Below are 24801 nucleotides of genomic sequence, written 5' to 3' on the forward strand. Positions count from 1 at the left end.
ATAAGACCTGTTAAATGACACAAAATTACACAGTAAGATCTTAGTTTCAGCAAAAATATACACAAAATATACATCAGTCCCTAATAATTTTTCCAGATAGCTTTGTGACCTTCTTGGATAGACTGTTCCACAAGGTGAGGGCACATATGGGGGTCCAAAGCCATAAAGGTAGTTAATACCTTAAATTGTGGTAGTTAATACCTTAAATTGAGTCTGTTAACTGACTGGCCACTAGTGAAGTTGTTGACGGGGGGGGGTGTTTATATTACTTATATCACCATGTACGGTGATAGCACTATAAGTAAGATTTAGAAGCAATCACAAATAAAGGTATTTCAAGACAATTCAGTTAGCGCTGCAAGACATACAGTTAGCTCTGTATTTCCAGACCTTTGAAAGAGTTTTAAACAATGGCTATAAAGTAGCCTCTTGTGGCGCAGAGTGGTAAGGCAGCCGTCTGAAAGCTTTGCCCATGAGGCTGGGAGTTCAATCCCAGCAGCCGGCTCAAGGTTGACTCAGCCTTCCATCCTTCCGAGGTCGGTAAAATGAGTACCCAGCTTGCTGGGGGGTAAACGGTAATGACTGGGGAAGGCACTGGCAAACCACCCCGTATTGAGTCTGCCATGAAAACGCTAGAGGGCGTCACCCCAAGGGTCAGACATGACTCGGTGCTTGCACAGGGGATACCTTTACCTTTACCTTTATAAAGAGTCTTTGTATATTCTGCACATCAGGGAAAAAGGCAGCAAAGTGAGGTATATTTGCTTTTCTCAGCCTTATTTACAATAATGGAAGTGATGCTGCCCCCACATTGAAAGCATATGCACAGACCAAACTTCCAGTATACCAAATAAGGGTGCAGAGGAAGCTTCATTCCCTGCATCATTTGTAACCTTTAAAACACTATTGGTTTCAGTCAACATTTATTCCATGTATAAGTGATACAAAAGATGCTACAGCGTTCAGCTGTCTTAGAAAGAAAAGAAGAAATGCAGAAATTTTCTTGAGAAAACTTTTACAAACTAATTTAGGAATTACGCAAAACTAATTTGCTATCATCTAGTATTGTGCTACAGCTTTCCTATAGAAACCAACACAAGATAAATGAATTAGCACAAGACATTTCAACAAAAGGGAAATTTTTTTACATCAACTATAATTATAGTGTTATTTATATTCTAAACAAATTCCAACTGTATTAGTAATGGTAAATAGAAAACCTGTTTTCTGCCCCCAGAGGCTGCAATTTGTTTGCTTTCATAGGCCATTACTACACACAGTAAAAAGTGCTCATCCAGATTTAGATGAATCACACACTCATGATTATTTAGATCGAGCAATTTAAAATTTTACTTGAAAGACGATGGAGAGATGTTTGTTGCTGAAGAACAATAAGGGTTTTTTTCAGGCCACAAGTATGCATCCAGGATACCGATTTGTTGTCCATGCACTTACTGCCAACTGCTATGAGCCTGCAGATTTCTTCAGTCACATCCTGCCTACTCAGTTTTGTTAAGAGCCTAGTCATTGTATATTAACCATTGGAATTTTGCTAGACTCCCAAAGTACCTTGTAAACAAAAATTGTGTCTCACTAAGGTTAATCATAATGTATACAAGTATTTCCAGAAGAAACTTCTCAACACAGATATTATAAAAGATAAAAGAAACTCACTGGATTGTGCTATTAACATTTACCAAAGCATATTTACTTGCTACTTTTTAGTATTTTATAATAATACTTTAAAGAAATGGAGTTCATTCTGTGGCTAGGTTAATTAGGCTGCAGTATGGTTTTTGTGAAAACTATGTTAGTAGTCCCCAACACCCGGTCCGTGGACCAGGACCGGTCCGGGGATCAGCTGGTAACGGGCTGCAGCTCCTCCTCGTCCTCCTCCCCAGCTGCTGCCTTGGGGGCTGCCCTGCCACTCTGCCGCCTGCTCACCTTTGGTGCTCTCCAGTAGCCACCATGGCTGGGGCTCCCCCTCGGTGTGGCACTGTGCAGCTGCTGCTGGCAGTGCCCCCCCCCAGCAGGCAGTGGGATGTCAGGGGCACCAGCGGGAAAGCAAGTGAAGCAGGGGCTCAGGCGGTGGCAACGTCCTTTGGCAAAAGACTACCACCCCCCGGGCCTCAGTAAAATTGTCCTTTGGCAAAAGACTACCCCCCCCGGGCCTCAGTAAAATTGTCCACAGTGATAAAAAGGCTGGGGATCACTTTTATTTTTATGGACTGAAGCAAAGGAGTGACAGAAGGGGACAGACAATATCTGTGGAGAGTTCCAAAGCTTTGGTGTCACTACTGAGGAGGTTCTTGGATTGCTACCCATCTAATTTCAAAAGGTGAAGCACCCAAAGCAGAGCACTGGAAGATGATCATAGCTGACAGATACATTTGTAAATGAACCGGCAACCAATGGAAGCAACTTCTCTTTTGTGCAGTGCAATGCAATTATTCTGCATAGGATTCTGTTGTGTTTTAGGTTATAAGCCCAAGAACTCTTTCCTTTGAATAAATCATCATAGTGAATAAAATGGGAATGCTTTGGATTGCCCCCTTAGAAATCTACATTCAATACCAACCACAATTAATTTTCAAATCTGATTATTGGCAAAATTAGAGTATCTATAGATAAAAATAAATAAATCAATGGATTCTTTCTCTTCTAATTTGAAAACTATGTACAGATGGAATGAAGTAAGGATGATATCTGTGCTTGCTGGGCAAGACACTTCTGCTAAGAAGAGAGCCACATAGTTAGTAGACATTAATGGGGGAGGAACAGTGTGTCGATGGAACTTCCTGCCTCATGGACGTCCTCCACACCATAAGAGTATTTTTTTTCAGCCACAAAGAAAATATATTAATAGTGGCTTTGACCACAGAACCCTAGCTCAGTTTCTCTAAAGGGAGGTATGATTGATACAGGCAGAAAAGTTGAGATACCTAATTATTACCATTTATCAATGTCAAATGTATCAGCAGAGAATATGTTTTATTTTTTGACTGATATCTTGACTGGGCATCAAAGAATATTTAACAAATAATAATAATAAATAATAATAAAAAATGATATGAAAAGATTCTATCTTGAAGCAGAGGTCTAAAGCACAAGAGTTAATAGGCTAAGTCAAATTGTAATATTTCTCCTTGCCATAACGTTCCTAGTGCTCACTATCCTTTGATGGTTACCAGATGATAGCTCTGGAACATCAGCAGAAGTCACAACATTCTTGACACTGAATGAAGGGCTGCAAGAAAAGCAGTGAAAAATCTACCGCTCATATCAAAGCAAGAGTGCTCTATAGATCCTTCCTCTGCTGAATGAATTCTAAATATGATGGCTGATCCACTTAAAAACTCCATTATTGAAATAATCTCATTTGATGCGGAGGAATTCAAACATGTAATGATAAATGTCCCAACAAAAATTAGAACTTACCCTATAGAAAGCAGTTGTTAGTGGCAATAGTGCTGCGGCAATGTTATATTCTTCTGAAGTTGAACAATCCTTCATGGTCAAATTGAAAGAAAAAAAGAGAAAGAATTAATTAACAGAGCATATTAATTAGTGCACTTTTTAACCATAATCATATGTTTTGTGGCATGAAACCCTGCTCAGTCATGGGACAAATTTACTCGGGGAAAAAGGACTATTTGGCTTTTTCCATGATTCTATATTTTATGAGCCAACCCGGATGTATTCTTATTTCTGAATATTGTCTGTTCTCAGCAACTAGCTGATAAATCATTAGTACCTACCATAACTATGCACTGCACAAGCAACAATTCAGTAGACATCATGCACAGGTGGAAATATATGTAAAATAAAAGTGTTTACAAGGAACTTATATTTACAAGGAACTTTACTAAACACACTGTTTTTGTTTTTTTACAGACTGTTAAAATTTAGTTGGGAAAAGTAAGGGAAAATTGCTGGGTATGCACCTTGTTCAATTCTCACCATACTAGAGTGCAGTGTTACACTATTTCATAGAATCATAGAATCACGGAGTTGAAAGGGACCTCCTGGGTCATATAGTCCAACCCCCTGCACTATGCAGGACACTCACAGCCCTATTGTTCATCCACTGTAACCTGCCACCTCCTTGGACCTTCGCAGAATCAGCCTCTCTGTCAGATGGCTATCCAGCCTCTGTTTAAAAATCTCCAAAGATGGAGAACCCACCTCCTCCCGAGAAGCCTGTTCCTCTGAGAAACTGCTCTGACTGTCAGGAACTTCTTCCAGATGTCTAGATGGAATTTCTTTTGAATTAATTTCATCCCATTGGATCTGGTCTGTCCCTCTGAGGCAAGAGAGAACAACTCTGCTCCATCCTTTGTATGGCACCCTTTTATGGCTATCAGATCCCATCTCAGTCATCTCCTCTCCAGGCTAAACAGACCAAGCTCCCCCAACCTTTCCTCATACATCTTGGTCTCCAAACCCTTCACCATTTTGTTGCCCTCCTCTGGACATGCTCCAGTTTGTCTACATCCCTCTTCAACTGTGGTGCCTCAAACTGAACACAGTACTCCAAGTGAGGCCAAACCAGAGCAGAGTAAAGTGGTACCATCATCTCCCGTGATCTGGACATGATACTCCGTTTGATACAGTCCAAAATCCCAGTTGCCTTTTTAACCACCGAGTCACACTGCTGGATCATCTTCAATGTATGGTCTACTAAGTTCTCGAGCCTATCAAGATCATCCTGTATTCTGATTTGGTCTTCTGTTGTGTTGCTACCCCTCCCAGTTTAGTATTGTCTGCAAATTTAATAAATACCCCCTCTAATCCCTCATCCAAATAATTTATAAATATGTTGAACACCACAGGCCACAGTAAAATATAAGACGTATTTATTTAAGACGTATTTATTTAAGACGTATTTATTTAAGTTGCTTTATTATAATGACAGATGCTATTACTACTGGATAAATTGTTTGTTGTCATTCTGACAGTCGAACTTCCTAGGGCAGCCTTTCTCAACTTTTTTACTGTTGATAAATCTCTGAAATATTCTTCAGGCTTCAAGAAATCCCAGAAGTGACGCAATTGTGCAGAATAAGGTTGGGAAGCATATCTGTGTCCACGCCCACTTGGGGCCCCTCTCCTTCCCACCCCCTCCAGATCCAGTTTGGTGAGTGAACCAGCTTGGTGTAATGGTTAGGAGCACGGACTTCTTATGTGGGAAGGTGGGTTTGATTCCCTGCTCCTGCACATGCAGCCTGCTGAGTGGTCTTGAGCTTGCCACAGCACTGATAGAACTATTCCGACCGAGCAATAATATCAGGGCTCTCTCAACCTTACCCACCTCACAGGGTGTCTGTTGTGGGGAGAGGAAAGAGAAGGTGATTGTAAGGCGTGTTGAGACTCCTTCTGGTAGAGAAAAGTGGCAGATAAGAACCAATTCTTCTTCTTAAAAGCTTAACTAGGCTTGATCATATCTACTTTTCTTCTCTCATATGTTTGGCTGTTTAGTCCTGAATCAATCAGCTATTGAAATATCTCAATAATAATATAAGGTATGAATATGTAACTTTCATTTTTAGTCTCTCGCCTCAGGATTCTATTGTTGTTTCACTACATTCTTGCAAAAAATAGGTCAGTTTTGTTAAACGTGTTGTTGCAGTGAAGTTATACAACTGTAGCAGGGAACATACTAGAAATTCTTACATAACTATTATAGTGTGAATGGCGACACTATAATATATATATTTTAAAGAAGTCATCCACATACTTAAATATGGATAAAATACCGAAGAGCTTTGATACTCTTTCGGGTAGAGAAAATTAGCACATAAAAACCAATTCTTCTATTCTTCATTATTGGTCATGGGGGTGGGTGGGTTGGATCAACATGACCATATATGGGCATATCACCTTATAAATGTTTAACAAATTTTACAAATATATTACAAATTTATTAACTCCCATCCCTTTGGGAAACCCTCCCAGGGCTGTCAAGAAACCCCAGAGTTTCACAAAACATGAGAAAGAATAATGAGTTGAACAAGAAAGGAAGTTGATGGAGCAAATGCATGAGAGATCATGATTGCCCAGATTTTTAAGGACACTACAAAAGTAGGCATTATACATAAACAAATTGTGAGGGCTCACCATCAGCCTTATAGTCTCATAGAAGAAATTAAGACAAAAGATCACGAAATATGAGCACAGCAAGGATAGATGGGACAGAAATCCATCAGAAAGGAAGGAGGTACTAGAAGATGCAGAGAAGAAAAAGTATAGGTAAGGCTAAATCTTAACAATAATAACAAATCAATTTGAAAAAAATATGGATGATTTAAATCATGCATCTCTAAGATCATGTTTTAGCATAAACCTAAAGCATCTCTTAGATAGTCACACACTGCTACAGCAATGCCAAAAACAGGTTAGTTGACATGAAACCCTGCTATTTAGCATCCTTTGCATTACTACTCATTATTCTCGATTCTGTATAAACCACAAAACTCTATCCAATTATACAGATTAAACAAAGTATATACCGACACAAACTGTTCTGTGACATCCTATAGTAAAACAAGGCCTCACAGGAATAAAGAATGTTTTATAAACCTGCTACACAGACAATCTGCCCCCATGGATTCAACAAATCACAAGCTATGAAATAGTAGTTGCTGCTGCTGCTGCACTTGGAAAAGAGAGCTGAAGCATCGGCTTCTAGGTGTTAAATAGTTCATACATCTTGTGCCAAGCAGTTCTATGAAATGAAGTGTGCTCACTGGTCCATGTATTATTCTGGCTCACAGTTACATGTGGGGTTTGTCAGACCTAAAGCAAAGTCCTAAGTAGGGGAGGCTGAAGAGAACAGATTGACCCTGACAATGGTGTAACTCTGAGTTACACTGGAAGTAGCCCCTAGCGCCACTCTGCCATTCTCAGAAACTGACACTGCCCGTCAGCACAAGAGAAAATAAAAATTTAAAAAACTGAGTTGCAGGGCCCTGTGCCAGCATGATTGTGGGCAGTTCTGCAGGTGTAGCTGGACTTAGCCAACTCCCAAAGCCACTTCAGCCTGGGAACACCCCCTGACAGAGATGCAAAATTCTACCTGCAAAAAGCATGGGGTAGCCTACTGCTGCCAGTTGTATTCAAAAAGCAAATGCCACTCCCATCCCCCACTGTAGCCATGATACTGAAGCAGCTCAGAATGCGGACTATGGGCACGACCAATTTGTGGTGTCCAAGTCCCCTTTCCAGCATCCAAGCATGGCCCCATCAGCCCTACAAAAACCCTGACCAGGATGACCCATAACTCATGAGGTTTAGCTCATGGCACAAGATTCTGTCTGACAGCTTCCTGCTGTGTAGACTCAGAGCAAATGGTGGGAAAATCATGATAATGACACTTAGCACTAGTGGGTGAGCACTTTCTGCCAATACCAAAAGTGGAGTACAAGGTCCATTCTCTGCAGCTGACCTTTCCCATTTCAGAACCCAAGAGGAGTTCATTTGCTGGGCTCCCTCTTCGACAGGGACCCCGTGGTGTGTTTGGACCCCCTTCTTTTTGAGTGAGGTGGGTTGCCCTACATCCTTTGAACTTGTAGAGGCCTGTACAGTAGCTGCCCAAGTAAAGATAAGCTTTCACAATGCACTGTTCTATCCTAATATAAACAAACAAACAAATAAATAAACCCTGTTAGAGATTTATTGAAATGACTGAAATTTCTTGTACTATCCAAACATTAATTGATGTCTTTCCCACTTCTGTGCAAATTTGGCACTTGTGTCCTCCAATCAGCTAAATGGAATGAAATAATAATGAAACATACATATGAAGTAGCCACTATATAGCTTAATATTCAATCAACAGAGCTATGAACACTTAATCAAAACTTCTATTATGCAGGTAACTGTTCCACTAGAGAAGGGTAACCTATTATTTGACTGGGTGATTCAAAACACTAGAAGCTAGTTTTCTAGGGCCACTTAATTCATCTGTATGAGAATTTTTAAGTTCTATTAAATGAGGAATGTAGGGTAGTATTATAATATGTTAAACTGTGATTAACTATAGATTATCCTATTTCTGCTGAAGAAAATGAATTTTGAATGCAATTTTCCACTAGGAAACAAATTACATCCACTGGCAACCCAAAGCAAATTTTACCTAGATTTACCCTAAATAATGTTCTGAGTTTCAGCAATGGAAAACATCTGTCCTGGGCAACTCTGCAGTACTTTGGATCAAGCAGTAGTCAAAACCAGCAATGATGTTTTGAAACATTCATTTTCCACAAGCACAAAATAAGATTTTTGTTTTTTTCCTTTTCCAACATAGAAAAAAATTATTAGAGGTAAAAACCAGACTAATTTCCTATATTTCACATCATATCACTTGCGGGAGTGGCAGGCTAGAAATCCAAAAATAAATAAATAAATCATGTTGTTATCACACTCCATTATGAATACAAAACTAATTGGTCTAGAGGGTCTTGTTTTTAAATTTTTTCTTAAGACTGAGAAACACAAGAATGACATCCCTTGTGTTTAAGCACATCTGAGTTTCTTTAGCAAAAATGCCATGCATGTTTCTGAATACTGTCATGAGGCCCATAGCAATAAAGTTCAGCATACTCAGGCTGTAATCTTCTCCCAAGGAAATGGTTGGGATGCCAAGATGCCTTTTGACTTTTATTTCACAGCAGGACTTCATTCGCAGCAACTCTGTCCAAACCTTAAACTACACCATGTGTGATACGCTCGCCCACACTAGAATTTCTATTAGTACTGTACAAATATTTTTTGAATTAAACAATGGGGGGCTTTACATCAACACATGAAAACTGGGAAGACACAAGTGATCAATAGCCACTCAGCATCAAAACTACAAAGGGCTATTATTAGCTTACAAGGTTTGCATTCTACATCTAAGACCTGCGGTTCAGCAAACACTTCTGAAATGTCTACAAAATGAATACAAAATACTTTCTAAACCACTATACAGAATTTGAGTTAATTAAATTAAGCAATAATAGGGGGAAAAACTTAACAATGGAAAAGCTTTAAATTGTTGAGACATTCTAATCAAAAAATAGATCACAACCAGACAAACACTGATTCTTACATCCACTTCTGTATGTCCAAAATTAATGGGGAAAAAACCATGAGTTATGATACAGAAGTTCTTTAATATAGTCAGTAGTTGTTGTCCTCTACTGCAGTAAAAATGGACCTAGTTTTCCTCAGCCTAACCAATAAATGTAGTGTCAAAGTGCTACTTTCTACAAACACTGGTATAATGTCCCCTTTTCTCCCACTATTTTCTCAAGGACTGAACTTTAAAAAAAAATCATTCATAAAACATTTCTATTTTGCCTTCAATTAAAATTTCCAGAGGCGGGGGTTAAATGATAAGTCTCAAATTTTGTTCATCATTTCAACCCACCTGTCAAACTACTTGGAGAAATTATTTTTTTAATATTATAGGATTAGGCAAAATGGTTGCTGGAACTGAGGAGCTATAATAAAATACAGGAAAATAATAGTAAAATGCTGTTCCTGAAAGAGCAAACAGCTAACAACTGACAGTGCCACCCTAAGCAGAATTCCACTCTTCTAACTCCATCGACTTCAACGAAGTTAGAAGAAATCAGATGTTCATACCCTCAGAGAAAGACAAATTCATTGTGAAACATACTAAACAATATGATAATGTGGTCTGCAGAACAGATGCTGTATGATTGGTTCAGTGTATTGAAGTCTAAGACTATACTAGTTATATTCTCTATACCTTGCAGTACTATGCTAAGAAAGCAGATAGTTTTGCATTGCCATAATGTATAGTCTCTCTCTCTCTCTCTCTCCCCATCCATCCATATTATCCATTGTTCCTCTTAATATCTGTGAAACTGGCCAGGGGGTGGAGCATGTCCAGGGTGTCCGAGTTGGAATAGGGCCAATCAGGGTGTGGCACTCTGATTGGCCCAGCCCCTACAGTTAACGCCATCCCTGCCCAGCCCCTCGCCACTCCACAAGCCTCAATGCAGACATGCCTGCCTACCAAGGCCAGCACAAGTTTGCCCCAGGCTGATTCTGTGAAGGCTCAAGAGGGTGGCAGGTTACAGTAGATGAGCGATAGGGATGTGAGTGTCCTGCATAGTGCAGGGGGTTGGACTAGATGACCCATGAGGTCCCTTCCAACTCTATGATTCTATTCTATGATTCTATCTGTGGCACTCACCCACTCCACACAGCAGCCTGTGCCGGCAGAGTACTGATGCCACCCGCTGAGTCCACGAGGGGATGACTGGGGAGACAGCGTTGGGCAGCCTGCACTGCTACCAGGCACCAGCTGCACGCCGCCATTGCTGATGAGGACGGGCTGCCAGCGGTTCCCGGGCCATGGTGGGAAGTCCTCCCACAAGGTGCCGGTGATGCAAACCCCAGCGGCAAGCATGCCGCCGCCCCACACAGTGCATGCCAAGCACAACAACCAGGAGGCACCACTGTGTCACTTCACTCCCCATACCACCTTCTGTTAAGTCTGCCACTGCCCAGGACCCATCCAAGCCCACCAGCACTGCAGCCGACGCCACCCTGCCCTGCCAACTTTGTCCCAGGGAGGTGCCCACTGAGCCGGGAGAACTCTCTGTGGCTTCACCAACCTGCCTCCTGACCACCCCCCCACCCACACTCCGTGCTGCTAGCACCCACTAGGCACCAGCAACGCAAACCGGCAGCAAAAGGAGCACCCCAGCGGCAAGCATGCTGCTTCCCCACACAGCGCCTGCCGAGCACAACAAGGAGGTGGAATCGTGCCTGCTGCGCGTGGCCTGTGCCGCTGCGCCACTCCACTCCCTGTGCCACCTTCTGGTAAGTCCATCTATGCCCAGGACCCGCCCACGGCCTCCAGCACCGCAGCCACCCTGCCCCGCCAACTTTGCCCCAGGGAGCTGCCCACTAAGCTGGGAGAACTCTCTGCGTCTCCACTGCCCTGCCTCTTGACCACCCCCCCACACACACTTCCTGCCACTAGCACCTGCTGCATTTAAACTGCAGAGGACTTGGATACTAGTACATATACATGTATAATATGCAGTTTTTCATATGTGCGGCTAATGAACTTTGCAGCTCATAAATTCAGTTTTCATATGCGCAGCTTATGAATGCAGTGTGAATTTTACTGGAATGCTTAAGTTGTGATTCTATTTATCTTATACTGGAAAGTTATTATACTGGAAAGATATATTAATAAATACATTTCATAAATAGATTTAGATTCTTCGTGAAGTCTTTTGTCCTGGCTAAATGAAATAGAACGGCTCTATATACGTCCAGGTGGTGTAATTTTCAGTTAGGATCTTCAAAGTTTGAATGTCTGTATTAATGTTAAAATTATGTAACTTTTATTGTGCGCAATTAAAAAACATGTAGAAATTAAAAACACACATACAGCTATATGGAAACAATGTGCACTATATGAACCAATGGACTGACATGTTTTGGCTCTTATAGGGCCTTCTTCAAATACACACCAGTTCATTACATATATAATACACACCAGTTCATTACATATATGTATAGCAGCCAATAAAATCTCCAATTAAGAGCTGTAAAGTATCAGTCACTTAATGAATGAATATGTCTATTTAGGAGTCATTAGCTCTCTTCCAGATGGTGTGTTCTCTCATTAGTGCATGTATTGCAGGAGACTGGGTCTAATCCATGGCCCTGAGTCCAGCCCATGAATGTAGCTCATTTAGATCTGTATGAATGTTGTGTAGGCGGCTTATGGGAAGCGGTTATAACATCAGATTCTCTATCTATACAGGCAGCTGTCGGATGTGGTACATCTGGGTGTAACCTCAACCATATGGAAAGGAGATTGGGCACATTCGGAAGGTGGAGGAGCTTGTTCTTGGCCAATATGGAGCAAACAGTAGGCAACTTGTCCACTTCACCTCCACTTTCCCTAAAACTCTTTGTAGAAGCCCAAAAGGAGGAAAATCATAATAGAGACCTTTGGCCCAAGATAAATGGAAGGCATCCGCTAGGGATTGTGGATTTGCCCTTGCCCTTGAGCAATACTGGGAGGGTTGTGAATTCTCCCCTGTAGAGAACAGATCTCTCTGTGTGGGTACTCCATGGCTCAAACCCTGACTTTAGGTAAGGTAAAGGTATCCCCTGTGCAAGCACCGAGTCATGTCTGACCCTTGGGGTGATGCCCTCTAGCGTTTTCATGGCAGACTCAATACGGGGTGGTTTGCCAGTGCCTTCCCCAGTCATAGTGGGGATCTAAAAACCACTCATGGTCGAGCTGCATGTTTTTACTTAAAGCATCAGCCCTGTTTGTTTATATCCATGGCTATCAAGATCCATCAGCTGGTCACTTGTTCTGCAAAAGAAATGAGGGCATGTTTTACCACTCTAATTTCCAATAAATTAATGTGTAAGGCAGTCTCCTCTGGGGACCAAGCCCCTGCTGCTCCCAATGAATCACAGTATGTTCCCCAACCTTGGAGAGATGTATCTGTGAAGAGATGCAGTTCTGGGGGTCCATGTTCTGAGGAACATCCCCCGAAATAAATTATTGCTATCCATCCACCACTGTAGACTGCTGGCCTGGCCTGAGGATAGAAAAACAAACCCATTGGGAGTCCTGTGAGGGACAGAAATATCTCAAAAACCAAGACTATAGAGGTCTGAGAATAAGGCATGCAAAGCCTGTGACTGCCGTGCACACAGCCATATGACCCAGGAGTTTCTGTAAGGAATGGGCCGATTGGTGATATCTATGGAAACAGGCTCCTGCCAAAGCTATAAACTGTACAGCACACTCTGTAGGGAGATAGGCTTTGGCCATTTAAGTCTAAGGAGGCCCCTATCAAATCTATCGTTGGGGTAGGAATAAAATTAATTTTTTCAAAATTCACTATGAAGCCCAAGTGGTGTAGTAATTGGAGCATAGAGTCTTGTACTCCTGCCTTCGAGTCCTCAACCAAGAGCCCACCATCTAGATATGGATAGATTAGGTGACCAGCTGAACACTACCACCTGAACACATTTTGTGAATACCCTGGGTGCAGTGGCTAGGCCAAAGGGTCAAATTAAGTATATGTAGTCGGTTCCTTCATAAACAAACCTCAAATACCTTCTACACTCCTCATGAATGCTGATGTGGAAGTATGCATTTCTGAGATCAATAATGACAAACCATAACTCTTTCTGTAAAAGTAACTCTTGTCAAGATAACGTACAAAATCACTTATAGCACAGAAAACTATCCAGGTCTCTGAGGTCTAAAATAGGACATTTGCCACCCAACCTTGTATTGGTAGCAAAATATCTAGAGTAAAATCCCTCCTAATAGAAGCAGGATTCTAAGGATCAGATAGCTCCCTTATGTAAGAGGGCATTGAGCTCTGTAAGTGGGGGGCAGTTTGTGGGCAGGAAATGAGCATACTCCAGGGATTAGCCAACATTTATTATGGAGAGAACTCAGAATCTTGAAGTAACAAACTGCTAACAAGCTAAATGGTTGCCAAACTGAAACTCAACAAACAGTCATAGCGCCCTGGAAGCTCTTCCCTGCTGGTTACGCTGGGAAGAAGACAAGGCCCTCTGATAAAAAAAACCTCATTTATTATGACTAGAGAAGGCTTGCCTGTCCCCAGGTGAGTATGCCCAAGATCTCTGATCCTGAAATCTATAGGGTCTAGATCTCTTGAACCTCTGAGCATCCCTTTGGCCATATTTCTGATGTGTTGTGGTGTTAGCCAATCCCAAGTTTCCCAAAGTTTTGGCTGTGAGGCGATATTTACACATATGATTTAAAATAGGGTCGTTTTTTGTCACAGAATAGATCTTTCCCCTTGAAGGAAAGATCCTTAAGTTTGACTCGTGAATCCCAGGTAGGGTCGATTAATGTAGCCAAGCCTCATAATGATGGTAGCGGCCATTTCCCTGCTGTAGCAGTCAGCTCCGTGTCTTGCTGCTACTACCTGCTGCTTGCTCAACTGCTGATCTTTGATAATCAGTGCTTTGGCCATGGATTGCTTATCACTAGGTAAGTCTCCAATAAAAGGAACCAACTTATCCTGTAAAGTGGCAGCATATCGACTCATAATCGTTTCAAAGTTGGCAACTTTGAGGCCCATGGTGCCAGAGACACCTTGCAGCGGAATATATCTAGACACCTGCCACCTGCTATCCTTGTTGAAAGGCGAGGATTGCAACTCTGATCTGCCCTTAGCAAGAAGTACAGATTAGAAAATGGACGTAACTTTAGGGTGTTTAAACAGAAAAAGGGCATCCTCCTCCTTTATAAAGCAATTCAAATTGCCTGAACAGCCGAAGCTGGGGCATCTCACATCTTGAAGGCCAGTTTGGTGTAGTGGTTAAGGAGTGCGGACTTCTAATCTGGCATGCCCGGTTCAATTCTGCACTCCCCCACATGCAGCCAGCTGGGTGACCTTGGGCAAGCCATGGCACTGATAAAACAGTTCTGACCAATCAGTGATATTAGGGCTCTTTCAGGCCCATTATGCACGAGGGGAATAGCGCACATTCAGGGTGGAATGGCGGCGACTAAAATCATCGATAATGTGCGGTGCCGGCTGCAACTGGCCGCAGATTCGGTGCATGCCACTGAAAAAGCCGCGTTAGCGAAACACGGAAGAAAGCACAGCTTCCGGGTGACCGGGGCGCAACCAGAAGCAGCACCGGGGTCGCCGCATGCATAATTGGTTACTCTGGGTTTTGCTGCCGTTGAGTCCCGTCCCGTGCATAAGCGGTTTGCTTCGCTTCTTTCCCCTCCGTGTTTTCCATGTAACCCGAAATCGCAGTTTCGACGGCCGTGCATAATGGGCCTCAGCCTCACCCACCTCACAGGGTGTCCGTTGTGGGGAGAGGGAAGGGAAGGTGACTGTAAGCTGCTTCTAGTCTCCTTCGGGTAGAGAAAAGCAGCATATAAGAACCAACTCTTCTTCTTCTACTCTGTTAATTCCTTTAATTAAATGAAGTGCTACAGTCCCAGAGTCACGATAGATTAGTCCCTATGTGGGACTGCACAGATTCCTCAAAGATGAACATCTGGATTTTATAATTAGAAATGGGGTTTTCTGGGGATCTGCAAAAGCAAGGGTTATATGGGCAGCCAAATTCTGGAAGTTATCAAATAGTGGTTCTTGTTGGAGATGATAGATGGTTGGTAGCCCTTCCTTAGCTACACTTCCTTTTAAGAGCTTCAGCACAAATCAAACCTGAGTAAGTCATTAGGAATATCTCAGGACCTCAGTTCTATATACAATTGGCATTGGACAAAAAAAGCAGAAAATATATTTGGATTGCTACTGACTTTCCCTAGGGAACTAACATTTCCCTTGAAACAGCATAGTGTGAAGTACTTCTGCAGCAGGCTGCAGATACAACTGCTGCTGTGTCAGTTGGGTCACTGTAACCTCAGGGCTTGCTTCTGTGCTGCAGTGTCTTCCATCTTAGAGTGGGTTGGTTTCCCTGCACTGTTCTATAGAGCAGTGATGTATTCTCTCCTCTTATTCCATACAGTTTTTCTCCCATATCTGTCCTCTGACCCTCCTTCTTTCTTGCCCTCATGAGCGGCAGCAGTTGTCAAACTTTATCTTTAACACCATACCATAAATGTTTTTTTTTTGTCTTAGGGAGAAGGGCAGCATATTTCATAACAAAAATAAGTTTAAAGCTTGGGATAATCTTATGACAATCTGTTCTAACCCTGTAGCCTGTGGCTGAGAAAATTTTAAAAGGCAAGAGACAGAACATGTTATCATGACTACATCCACAATCAAGAACATGGTGTGATTAACTCCACATACCCAAAGGGGCTTTGGAGTCATTTTAGCATGGCAAGACATCACTGGAATTCATGGGAGTTTCAAAAGCAGATTTGATGTAGTATGAGGAGCTGGTATTCCAATAGCAAAACACACACACACCACCAAATGCTCCAGGGAGTACACAGAAGCCTTCGGCTATCTTTAACTGAGCTCTAAGAATTCAAGCTAGAGGTACAATCAAAAACAATCTGTCTGGGAAAAGTAATTCCTGACAGAAATATTATAGCAGACTAATTACAGACACTGAATTCAACTTACATTCTGAACAACATAGAAGTATTTTAATCTCAGGATTCTGAGTACAGAGATAACAATTTGTTCAGTCTATGCAATAATACAGGATACAAAGTTATTTTCCATTCTTAACAGCATTATAGTTGACTGACATGTTTTAAAGCAACATCTGGTTGCAGAAGCAAATTTTGTTTTAAATTTATCTATATAAAGAATTGTCATTCTTTATTGACATTTTAAATCTTTTAAATTTTATCAAGATGGAGAAGACAAGTCCGGCATTTAAAATAATCTTTAAAAAGACAACATTTTTTTGCTTAAATTCTTCAAAAGGACCAAACATTCACTTCTACAACAGCTATATATTGCTATTTAACTATATAATTCATTATTATGTATCTTCCAGTTTAGTACTGGATTTCATAGCACCAACTGAAAGATTATGAGGACTGTTGTTTCTGAATGCCCTCTCATCTGTCCTTCCTTCAGAGATGCTTGTTCAAGTCAGCATGAAGCCAGTTTAGGAGAGAGAGGACGTGGTGAGTACATGGGCACAGACAGCCACAAACCACGCATATTTGTACCAATATCCTCCATAATATCCTGGACCTATCTTTATATCATCTTGGGGAGGGAGACCCAGAGGTCCATCTAGGCTCCCGTGTTAACATTGACCATTGTTCTACCTACTGTATTATGGCATGTTGGTTTCATCATATTGTACTAGCTATTGTAGTTCTCCAGCTGCTAGCACCATGTCTAAATCTCTGTTTCCACCCTTATACCCCCTCCAGGTTCATATACTGAATATTGTATTGTTTTAATTATGATCTATTACCTTTCTTGAACCATAAGGAAATGTGGGATATAAATATTTTAAGTTAGAGGTATTAAAGACAAGCAGGGCTAAAAATACTCATTTTAGCTCAATCTGCAATAGATAGCAAAAATGCAGTCTTTCAATTTAATTTTGTAAAAACATATTCATAAAATGTATACAGTAATCTTACTGCTTACAATGCAACTGTATAGTGAATGAGAGCTATTTTAAGAGGGAAATGGTTAATTTATGAGTCAGAAAATGAAATGGTTGAGAAGAACTGTTTACTTTTTTCATAAGGTGCTAGATGCAGATTTCATAGGGAAGTTAAAGAATTAAAATTGTCACCAATTTAGGATATCAGAGAGTGTGCCTGCCAATGGCACAGAAGGAAAAGCCACAGCTGGAAAAAAGTGCCTAGAATAGTTTCTAAATGATCCTTGAGCATTTTGGACATTACAGCATGGACTAAATGAAGATATAGTTTACAGTTGTGTGCAAGTTTCATAAACACTGCAGAATAATATAAACTGAGATGAATCTAATTAATATAAGAAAAATTACATGTTTGTCCCTATTGTTTGTCCCTATTATAATTAATTTGCTACTTATCTTCATGCCACAGCTTTTAAAGCTAAGGAATTTTGCAAAGTGATGCTTTTTGCTATTTCCTCCTTAATGCTGCAGAACTAACTGCATGACTGCAAAGTTCCTTCAGAAGTCCTTGCAGTCTCCGCCACCCTTTAAGAAACAACTGAAAAAAGCTGAACTGAGACTATATCCCAATCTAGACAGCCCAATTTAGAATATGTTACAGCAATCCAACTAAAGGTTACAAAACCATTGATTGCCAAGGCCATACAGACTGAGACTGAGAAAGGACACAATTGGTAAATCAACTGAAGCCTATATATGGTATTAGTGGTTACTGTACCAGACTGCTTTTCACACAGCAATGTTGGATCCATGAGCACACTCCGGCCTTTACTGCACGGAGGACGCAAAGTTGCATTGCCGTCTGGTTCTCGGTACATAAGGAAGTGGGAATTGTACATGCAGACAGGCAAGCTCTGAGATGCTGCAAAACCTGCATGCGGAAAAGGTCCCAGAATCTTTATCTGCTCAGCAAACACAACTCCTCAAGAACATCAGTTTTCCCGACAAGCATTATCATTGTCTTGTCCAGATCCAGCCTCAGCTTTACCTTGTTCTCCTGTAGTTACCTGACCATGGTATCTGGAGCCTTGGATAGTGAAATATAGAGCTATGTATCATTTGCATATTGGCAACACCAAACCCCAAATCTATAGATGACCTCATTTAGAGGCCTCATATATTTATATTGAGAGCCTCTTGTGGCGCAGAGTGGTAAGGCAGCAGACATGCAGTCTGAAAGCTCTGCCCATGAGGCTGGGAGTTCAATCCCAGCAGCCGGCTCAAGGTTGACTCAGCCTTCCATCCTTCCGAGGTTGGTAAAATGAGTACCCAGCTTGCTGCTGGGGGGTAAAACGGTAATGACTGGGGAAGGCACTGAGAAACCACCCCGTACTGAGTCTGCCATGAAAACGCTAGAGGGTGTCACCCCAAGGGTCAGACATGACTCGGTGCTTGCACAGGGGATACCTTTACCTTTACATTTATATTTAATAAAGAGTATAAAATAGGATAGAGCCCCTTGGTACCCCAGAGAATAAATCCTACCCAGTTTATTCTGCTCCTCAGGTAGAAACAGTTTGTCTGGTCAGACAAGAAACACGAAAACAATTGTCCTTGGGATCCTCAGCATTTGAGATCACCTTGTCAGTTAGGAATCTTGCTGCTAAGAATTCTCTCTAATCTGTCACTAGTGTCCATCACAAAGTATATGCAATAAAAGCTGGTTTCTGTCTGCACTGAGTGTCTAATGATGGATTAATGGAAAAGAAATTCTACAAGGTTGGTGAAGGACTTTATGAATGATAGGTCTATCAATGGCTACTAGTCATGGTGACAAAACTGAACCTCTATATTCAGAGGCAGTAAACCTCTGAATACTGGTGCCAGAAAACAAAATCAAAGGAAGGTCTCAGATTTTGTGCCTTCTTGTTGGCCCTCCAGAGTAAATGGTTGGCTACTGTATGAGACAGGATTTCTTTATTCTTATTTATTTATCGCATGGCATGTATATAATATAGCCAGGAGATCCTAAGATTGTCTGGCTGTCAGATAAGAGACATCTGGAGGTGGTTTGCTATTACCTGCCCTGGTGACATTGGCATGACTGACATCAGCTGGATATAACAGTAAGAAGAGAAAATAAAAGGCCTGGATCAGACCAGTAGTTGATCTAGTGTCTCTAAGCTGTGTCAGCCCTGCCTAGCAGTTGGAAGTGCAGAATCCAAGGAATACCAGGATCATGTCACCGGATGATGAATCTGACCAAATCAGATTCATCGAGACAGGTTTCAGTCAAGCAAGCCAGGCCTATCTATTGTCCTTACAACAGGTCAGATATTATAGAGATTATGTTTTTCACAGACCTGCCATTGTATAGCACCAAGACTGAACTGTGGAAACCTGAGATAGTTTAATCATCCATATCTCCCTGGATGGGATGGAGATAAGAAATGCAGTGATCACCATGACATCTCCCTGCATGTTTCTCTACACCAACATTCCTCCCACCCTCATATCTTCCCACCCGCATAACCACCTTAATGAACACATGTAATGGAAAACCACTAGTATCACCTCCATGCCCCACACTCCCAAAACCACTGCTTTCAAAGAGGACTTTGCTACCACCTAGTCCTAAACAATACCCCCAACAATCAGGCAAAAACTACAAGAGAGACAGTACTCTCTGGCATCAAGTGCCACCCTTTGGCATGAAAGCCATCTTAGCCAGAGCCGAGTCACAGTGCTCCTCCTACAGCAGGCAGTAAAATAATTAAACACCTGCATTCACAGCATCCTCAGCTAGCCTATCCTCATTGACCAAAAAAAAGCAGGTAGTGACAAAAGAGGGTGAGGCTGGATGATTCAGTCTCTGCTTTCTTCTCCACACTGTCAGGATATCACCATGCAGTCTGCTGAATAGACAAGCTGAGTTATGATAGCCAACTAAGCTGGAAGAATCTGGCTCCTGGCAGAGTTGAGTCAGCATGTTTTTCCTGGTGCAGGCAGTCACAATGGTATCTTTGCTAACTCCTGCCTGTAAATACACTTTCAATCATGGCTGCAAACTGCAGTTTAAAGCTAAACATGATTAGCAAAAACACCAATGGAGACAACATACCCACTTGGAACTTCTAAAGAATGAAGTGGAGGACAATTCACATGTAAAGCAGGGGGTGGGATGCTGACAGACAAAAGCCACGAAAGAGCTTAGTAACCATGCAGAATCTCATTACTAAAACAATGAGCAGTATTACCGCCCCAAGACATCATTGTGAGGGGTGGCATATAAATTGAATGAATTAATAAATAAATAAAGGGGGAAACAAACAGTGAAAAAACCGTTCCTCTTTCTACTCTTTGTGCACAAAACCAACCCACTAGGAAAGCCTGAAGAAGAGAAGGGCTTCGCTTGCGTCTCATTCAGTCTCTCTCCCCATAGCTGATGAGGCTATGGAGGGTGGGGAGCTAGATGGATAAATGGTAGGCAAATAGAGACCTCCCATCCCCTGTAAAGACTGTTGTGCTGTTTAAGCTGAACAGAATGGCGTGAAATAGATTTCTTTAAAAACAGAAATTACCATACATGAAGACTTGTGATGAGCATTTTGAAAAGATTTTTTACTTAATAGATCAGATGTACTATGATTGACACATAGTGAATTTGCTACAAACATGCATCATATTTATAAACAGCCATTTTGGATACTTAAATGATTGAGAAATGTTTAATGAAAACCACTCCTTTTATTTGGGCTGATCCAAACAGAAAGTTTGTTAACAAAAGATATATACACTGTTAGATTTGAAAATTAAATTTTGACTGAGCTCCACCTTCTTCAGCCTAGGTAGAGAATAAAAACAACAAAGGCTCAATTCACAAGATGTTTGAATAATTTGTTTCCAACTCTTTCTCTAATTCGTTTCATTTTATGCTATAGGAACAATTATCCGGTGAAAAACCTAAAGATTGATTTAATCTAATAGGCAATTTTAGGATTGCATTAAATTTAATCCCTGGTTACTGCTACACAATGAAAATATGCTAACACATGACAGGCATAGTAATATGATATATATAAACATCTCAAGTGAAATGAGGCATGAAGTATGTCAAATTTTCCATTCAACAAGTACTTCTGCAACATATCCACAAAACAGTTTTACTGCTTGAAATAGCTTGTTGACCATTTTAAAAACTTGATTTATATGTGGCATAAAATACAATTTCATTTATTGTCCTAAGAAATCAAAATGAAAGTTAACACTCAGAGATTGAGTCCCAAGAGCTGAACAGGGAATAAGCCTTGGTTTTTAGCAAAATTGCACCGAGAGCTGCTAAAATGAAAGTCATATAAAATATAGTCCATTTTAATAGAATCACACAAGATTGCATTAACATGTAACTGATGTTCATTTTGGAATCATCTGTTCAATCACACCTAGGAGAACTGCACCTTTGCAGACCAGCTACAGAAATTCTTGAGTCCATCAGAATGCAAAGTGCTCTCCCCTCTTCCCTTCTAAACTGTTTTTGTCACTTTTAGGTTATGTACAGAGGCAAGTAATAAGTGTATAGGGCTCACAGTATGGCTTCACTGAGGGATCTATGACTAGGCCACAAATTTTGCATTGAAAGTGTTTGACAATTGAATTTACTGTCTTCAAATTCAAGTTGTGAGCAAGTGCTACTAGAATGTAATGTGTCCATTCTGCTTGATTTTACATAGCAGTTCTGTTATGGTTGGACATGCACAGGATATTGTTCTACTCCATAGCAGGGACAGGTGGTCTTGAAGTGTTAAGGAGCACAATTTTAGACTTTTCTTGTTCATCCATTTTATCATAGGTCAATGGTGAATGACTGCGCAGATACTGGTGTTGCAATATGTATTCACAGTCCCCTGAAGAACTGCTGAAAACTATCTGATGGTAGAATTCGGGAACCTGCAATGTCAGTTGCTTGCCATGCCTCCCCATGAAGCTGCTCCCTCAGACATTCCTCCCTGGCTCCAACTAGGGCTTGAATCCCTGATGTGTCCAAGCAGCTTCGGCTGCCCATGGGACCCCTGGCACCCAGCCCAAGGCACCCTCAGACCTGGTTTGTGCAGAGGAGTGGCGGTTGACCCCAGACAACAACATTGCACCAAGTCGTGCTTCTTAATTTTATTCATTCACAATAAAATACCAGAACACAATCAATGGCAGATGCCCAGACATTTACTAAAGTAAATGCACTGTAAAAACAGGCTTGACCTGCATTCCTAAAAGCACTTTTGAGTGCTTTTAAGTTAAAAACAAGGTGAAGACCATATGTGATTACTCAATACTGTTTATAAAGAATCACATTTGCAATTACCAACAACCAAAAAAGCCATGTGACTACTATATGTCTTGTGTACCGTCTCGCCAAATAGACACAATAATATACCTATTAATACTCGATGTAAGTATATCTCCTTAAATTACAAAGTACCTCTGCACATATAGGACTGTCCTTCCCCACCACTGTTGAGCCTTAGCCATCCCTTGTGTATCTGCAGTGAGGGGAAGGATTTTTCTCTCTGCCTTCCTGCTCTCTCACTGATATGAGGCATAGCAGGTGGGGTGAGAGTGAGATTGTCAAGTTGCGTGGAAAAAGACCATCTGGTTATGGAGAAAAGGGAAAAACCCATTCCAGGTTGCTCTTTTCTTGGATGGCTGCTATGATGGTTTTACTTTCTTTTATTTGAAGTCAGCTTACGGTTCTACTAGCAGTTGCTCTGGTGCTAGGATGAGAGCACAGAGGTTTTGTGTGTGGAGGTGCTGTTATTTCCACTGCTGGAATATGGCCCCCAGCTCAGGGAGCTCACAGCTTACCCTTCCTTCAGTCTCTCCAACAGTGGCTGTTTTAAGGTAGGAACCACTTGCCTGCTGCACCCCAAACCAAGCAATGACCTTGCTCACTTTTCTGGAATATGGGAAGAGCCACAGGTCTGACTCTTGAGCCACGTCTTGCTCCTGTCCCTCTGAGAGACTAATCCTGTGCTAATATTAATTTTATTATTTATGATCTAGTAGGCATCACAGAAACTTGGTGGAATGATTCTCATGACTGGAATGTAATGGTGGATGGATATGAACTGTTCAGAAAAAACAGAATAGATCGAAGAGGTGGAGGAGTGGCACTGTATGTGAGGAAAGGGCTTACCTGTCAGGAAATTCTAGTGAAGGAGAGCATATCTACAGTGGAAAGCATCTGGGTGAAAATAAGCGAGGGGAAAACAAACAGTGTGGTGGTTGGTGTCTGCTACCAACCGCCTGACCAACGAGAGGATGTGGATGCTGCACTTTGTGAGCAGCTTGAGACAATATCCAAGCGGCAGGACCTTGTCATCATGGGTGACTTCAATTTCCCAGATGTGTGCTGGGAAACAAACTCTGCGAAGCGTCCTCAGTCATGCAAGTTTCTGACCTGCCTGGCTGACAATTTCATTTATCAAATGGTAGATGAACCCACAAGAGGTTCAGCCATACTGGACTTAATACTGACCAACAGGCAAGAGTTGGTGGATGAGGTGAAGGAGGTGGGGACCCTAGGGGGAAGTGACCATGTCCTCATAGAATTCCTTTTGAGATGGGGAGCCAAGGAAGCTTGTAGCCAGACGCGGATGTTGGATTTTCATAGGGCAAACTTTAATAAACTCGGAGACATGATGAGTGTCATACCATGGACGACAATGCTGGAAGGGAAGGGAGCATGTGAAGGGTGGGCGCTACTCAAACAGGAGCTATTGCATGCTCAATCAATGACTATCCCAGAAAGACGAAAACACTGCAGGAGCTCTAAGAAGCCTATTTGGATGAACAGAGAACTTCAAGAGGAACTAAGAAAGAAAAGGAAAATGTTCAGGAAATGGAGGGAAGGACAGAGCTCTAAAGAAGAGTACCTACAGGTTACTAGGCACTGTAGATCCATCATAAGAAAGGCCAAAGCTGAAGGTGAGCTAAGATTGGCCAGGGAAGCCCTTTGTAACAAGAAAAGATTTTTCAGCTATGTGAGGAGCAAACGTAAAGTGAAGGAGGCAATAGGCCCACTGTTGGGTGCAGATGGACAAACTCTAACGGAAGATGCAGAGAAAGCAGAAAGGCTTAGTGCCTATTTTACATCTGTTTTTTCCCACAGGTCAAAGTGTTTAGGCACATCTAGAGATGGCCATAGCCAAAGGACAGTGTCTGGGTGGCAGGTTAACATGAATAGAGAGGTTGTCGAGAGGCATTTAGCTGCACTGGATGAGTTCAAATCCCCTGGTCCGGATGAAATGCACCCGAGAGTACTCAAAGAACTTTCCAGAGAACTTGCACAGCCCTTGTCCATCATCTTCGGAACCTCTTTAAGGACTGGAGATGTCCCGGAGGACTGGAAGAGAGCAAATGTTATTCCGATCTTCAAAAAAGGGAGGAAGGATGACCCGGGAAACTACAGACCAGTGAGTCTGACCTCTGTTGTGGGGAAGATAATGGAGCAGATATTAAAGGGAGCGATCTGCAAACATCTGGAGGACAATTTGGTGATCCAAGGAAGTCAGCATGGATTTGTCTCCAACAGGTCCTGCCAGACCAACCTGGTTTCCTTTTTTGACCAAGTAACAGGTTTGCTGGATCGGGGAAATTCGGTTGATGTCATTTACTTGGATTTTAGTAAAGCTTTTGACAAGGTTCCCCATGATGTTCTGATGGATAAGTTGAAGGACTGCAATCTGGATTTTCAGA

General features: G+C 41.7%; 1 protein-coding gene across 8 annotated transcripts in view; it reads right to left on the reverse strand.

Moving 5' to 3' along the window:
- SBF2 (SET binding factor 2) overlaps positions 1-24801 on the reverse strand; it is a 290016-nt gene that overhangs the window by 73387 nt on the left and 191828 nt on the right. For all 8 annotated transcript variants that reach the window (XR_013228318.1, XM_077321787.1, XM_077321786.1 and 5 more), the window contains one exon: positions 3439-3507. Coding sequence is in view for 7 of the 8 variants with exons in the window: in XM_077321787.1 (XP_077177902.1) it covers positions 3439-3507 (69 nt within the window). In the remaining variant the exon portion in view is untranslated. The remainder of the gene's footprint in view (positions 1-3438; positions 3508-24801) is intronic.

The sequence above is a fragment of the Paroedura picta genome, chromosome 2 (assembly GCF_049243985.1).
Source record: "Paroedura picta isolate Pp20150507F chromosome 2, Ppicta_v3.0, whole genome shotgun sequence".
Classification (NCBI taxonomy): Eukaryota; Metazoa; Chordata; class Lepidosauria; order Squamata; family Gekkonidae; genus Paroedura; species Paroedura picta.